This window comes from Aethalodelphis obliquidens, unplaced genomic scaffold, assembly GCF_003676395.1.
Source record: "Aethalodelphis obliquidens isolate GAN/ISIS:26980383/991018 unplaced genomic scaffold, ASM367639v1 scaffold58, whole genome shotgun sequence".
Taxonomy (NCBI): Eukaryota; Metazoa; Chordata; class Mammalia; order Artiodactyla; family Delphinidae; genus Aethalodelphis; species Aethalodelphis obliquidens.
In genome coordinates, this window is record NW_020838002.1 from 4349104 (window position 1) to 4353089 (window position 3986).

At 42.3% G+C, this 3986-nt stretch overlaps 1 protein-coding gene across 5 annotated transcripts in view; it reads left to right on the forward strand.

Moving 5' to 3' along the window:
* Nucleotides 1–3326, forward strand: part of HLF (HLF transcription factor, PAR bZIP family member) — a 52946-nt gene extending 49620 nt beyond the window's left edge. For 3 of the 5 annotated variants that reach the window (XM_027087108.1, XM_027087111.1, XM_027087113.1), the window contains one exon: nucleotides 978–3326. In XM_027087108.1, coding sequence (XP_026942909.1) covers nucleotides 978–1196 — 219 coding nt within the window. In that variant the 3' untranslated portion in view covers nucleotides 1197–3326. The remainder of the gene's footprint in view (nucleotides 1–977) is intronic. The other 2 variants (XM_027087109.1, XM_027087114.1) reach the window with 1 other exon arrangement.
* Nucleotides 3327–3986: the final 660 nt, after the last annotated feature.

Sequence of the window (3986 nt, forward strand, 5' to 3'; positions counted from 1 at the left end):
GGGGGGGGGGGGGGGGGGGGGGGGGGGGGGGGGGGGGAAGGAGGGATTGCTTTCATGTTGACCACAGTTAAACATCACTTAGGCTAAGACAGCCTAGAAAACAGTTAAACAGGAAATTCGAGTAAATTATTTAAATGTTAGCCACCAAAATGAGTATATTGATCAGTGGCAGGTGGAACTTTTTTTATTTGTTTTTAATTGCCAAAGTATACATGCCCATTATAGAATATTCTAGTAGTTCAGAAGGATATAAAATAAAAGGTGAAAGATCCTACCTCTCTCCTTGGCTCCCTCCTTCAATCCCCTTTCCAAAGCCACCACTTTTAATAGCTGCGTATAAATCTTCTGGGCCTCTTTCTATGAATATATACTATTATAATTTTTAAACCAAAGTGGGATGAGGAACCTGTTGATCTGCAAATTGCCACTGTTTCTACCCACATAGTGATATGTCGCTAGCATCTTTCTGGTTCAGCTGGATCATTATTTTTAACAGTTGTGTGAATCTATCATGATGTAGTTATTAAAGCTCCTGATAATTAGGGGGGGTTTGCCCATTATTTTCTATTACAAACAATGCTGCAGTAAAAATTTTGTGCCCGTGTGTGCGCACCTGCGTGAGGACTGCGCTAGGGTCCAAGCCCAGAGGCACGGTGCAGATACTGCCAGGTCGCCTTTCAACAATACTGTGTCAACTTATTCAGGAAAGCACGCTCCCAGGGAAGAAAAGGGTTTAACATTTCCAGCAAAGAGAGGGAAGGAGTTAGGCTTGTCCTTCAGGGAGTGCGGGAGGCTAGGCTTTGCTTGGGGACGTGCGCTCTGTTGGGCGGGAGAGGCGGCCCGGCGAAGGGCGGGTGCCCTCGGCTCGCGGAGCCGGAGCCGGAGCCGGAGCCGGAGCCGGGGACGGGAAGCCTGGTGGGGATGCGGGACGCGGGCCGAGGTCTAACCGCGTCGGTGTGTGTTTCCCCCGCCCCGAGCAGGACGACAAGTACTGGGCGCGGCGCCGGAAGAACAACATGGCGGCCAAGCGCTCGCGTGATGCGCGGCGCCTCAAGGAGAACCAGATCGCCATCCGCGCGTCCTTCCTGGAAAAGGAGAACTCGGCGCTGCGCCAGGAGGTGGCCGACCTGCGCAAGGAGCTGGGCAAGTGCAAGAACATCCTGGCCAAGTACGAGGCCCGGCACGGGCCCCTGTAGGCCGGCGTCCGCGGGCGGCCTCAGGCCCCGGACAGGGGTCTCCTGGTTGATTGCACCGCACCTACCGACCTTCCTGACATCAGCACTTTACCAGATGCATCAACAGGACGGACTCACATTTTGGCGTGGGTGTGTGTATGTGCTTGTGCTTATGTGTGGTCAACGGGTGTGTGTGTGTGTGTGTGTGTGTGTGTGTGTGTGTGTGTGTGCGCGCGCGTCTGCGCGCGTCCCTTTGCACTTGCCATTTTGATAGCCCTCCATCGTCTTTTAGTTCCAAAATGAAAGGTGCCATGTTTTTACTGGACTGTGGAGACCTCTCGTGGGTTTCCTGACCCCCTTCCTCCTCCACTCCTGTCCTTTCCGCGTGGCTTCATGTTGGCACTTACCTACTTTTCCAGGACCCTTTGGTTGGGCTCACTAAGAAGGGCCCTGGTGAAATAGTAGATCTTGGTTTTCAAGACCACAGGCTCTTGTTTCTGTTTAATCTGTAAGTTACCATGCTAATAAGGTGCACAGAATAATTTAGCACTACACTGCAGCTCCATTCAGTTACAGGTTGCTTCCCTCCTATCTTCAGTTTTGGTGATAATCGTCTTCAAATTTAAAGTGCTGTTTAGATTTATTAGATCCCATATTTACTTACTGCTGTCTACTAAGTTTCCTTTTAACTCTACCAACCCCGGCAAGTAAGAGTACTATTATAGAACACAGAGTGTGTTTTTGCACTGTCTGTACCTAAAGCAATAATCCTATTGTACGCTAGAGCATGCTGCCTGAGTATTACTAGTGGACGTAGGATATTTTCCCTACCTAAGAATTTCACTGTCTTTTAAAAAACAAAAATTACAGTAATGCATTTGAGCATGACCAGAACATCCCCAGGACAGAGAAGCAGAGGGAAATGCCAGGTCTAAGAACGAGGGGTTAACTTATCAGTATACAGCCAAAAAAATGCATCTTGGAACAGTTTTTGACATTGATGTGTTTGCTTTTGTTTTCTCCTCTTTCCCATACCCTTAGCCCCCAGTTTTCTAGTTAACTTTTTCCACATCCCTCTTGATATTCAATACAATTCAATTAAGATTCAGTTTTCCCCATTTTTTGTAATATATATGTTTTTGTGAATTATACCTTGTCGTTTTTAAAGATCAGTCAGTTAAGTTAATAAGTTGATGTTTTGTAAAACCCTTTTTCCTAGTGGTGTCATTTTTGAATGCTTCATAAATTAATGATTTTGGAGCTTATGTTTCTTATTCTCTGTTTGCTTTTGAACGTATGTGCTCTTATAAAATGGACTTCTGAAAAATGAATGTAAAAGACACTGGTGTATCTCAGAAGGGGATGGTGTTGTCACAAACTGTGGTTAATCCAATCAATTTAAATGTTTACTGTAGACCAAAAGGAGAGATTATTAAATTGTTTAATGTTTATACAGAGTAATTATAGGAAGTTCTTTTTGTACAGTATTTTTCAGATATAAATACTGACGATGTATTTTGGAAGACATATATTATATATAGCAAAGAGAAAAGGAAAACTATTCCATGTTTTAAAATTATATAGCAAAGATATATATTCATCAATGTTGTACAGAGAAGAAGTGCTTGGGTGTTTTTGAAGTCTTTAATATTTTAAGCCTATCACTGACACATCAGCATGTTTTCTGCTTTAAATTAAAATTTTACAACAGTATCGAAGCTTGCTGTGACAAATTCTGCTCTAAAACATCAAAGGAGCTTTCTTATTTCCTATTAGGTCTCAGAAAGAAGTCAGTTAACATCACCCAAAAGCACAAAATGGATGTTAGTCAAATATTTATTGGATGATACAGTGTTTTTTAGGCAAAGCATCTGCCACAAAAATGTTCACTTCAAAATTATGAGTTCCTGGAATGGAACATCACTGCAAGCATCCCAAACAATTCTGTTCTCCTCTGTGAGCACGTGCATCGTACGCAGTATAAGGTTAATATTGGTGCTATGTGTATGGTTTATAATTTGATAGATGTTTTGACTTTAAAGACGATTGTTCTTTTGTTTCACTAACTTGTGTCGAGAGATTCTGCTGTTGTTGCAAAGAAACATTTTCCGCAAGATTAAAATACCCTTTAATCAGTGGGATTTTCTAGTTTCCTGTGTCCAGAGTATGTAATTCTTTAGTGACCTGGTGGTCTCCTTGTCAATCCATCAGCAATGCTTCTCTCATAGTGTCATAGTCTTGGAAAATCTGAATAGTAAAATATTCCTGCTAGGTATCCATTTTGTCCCAAGCTACAGATTATGGTGGGAGATGGGAGAGTATTGGAATTGAAATACATTGTTCAGGTAAATAACCAATAAAATAAACAAGACCTTTGGCAAACTTAAGCAGAACTGAATAAGTGTTATTCAGAGAAACAAGTGGACATGGAGTTGGCCTTTTTATAGGTAAAGAGACTAATTGCAGCAGAATTGTTAAATCGTCACTAAAACAGAAACAAATGACATCTTTAAGTGGAGAAGTGTTGAAGGATTGTCCTGAAGACCATCTAAATTCATTGACGTTTAAAATGGTAGCTGAAAAAACTGTATTTGAGTACTGGTCTTTCTGAAATTAGGTTGTTTGTATCAAATGAGCATCATAAATGTTTTCTGCAGAAGAAATAAGATCATAATAAAACATTCTTTGGCATGCCAAGGGAGGTTTCAGAAACCTACCTCGTCTTAAAAATTTAAAAACTTTGGAGTCTGTATAGGTGCCTTAGATGTAGGTTATTGTCACCACACACATGAGCACTCAACCCCTGGACTC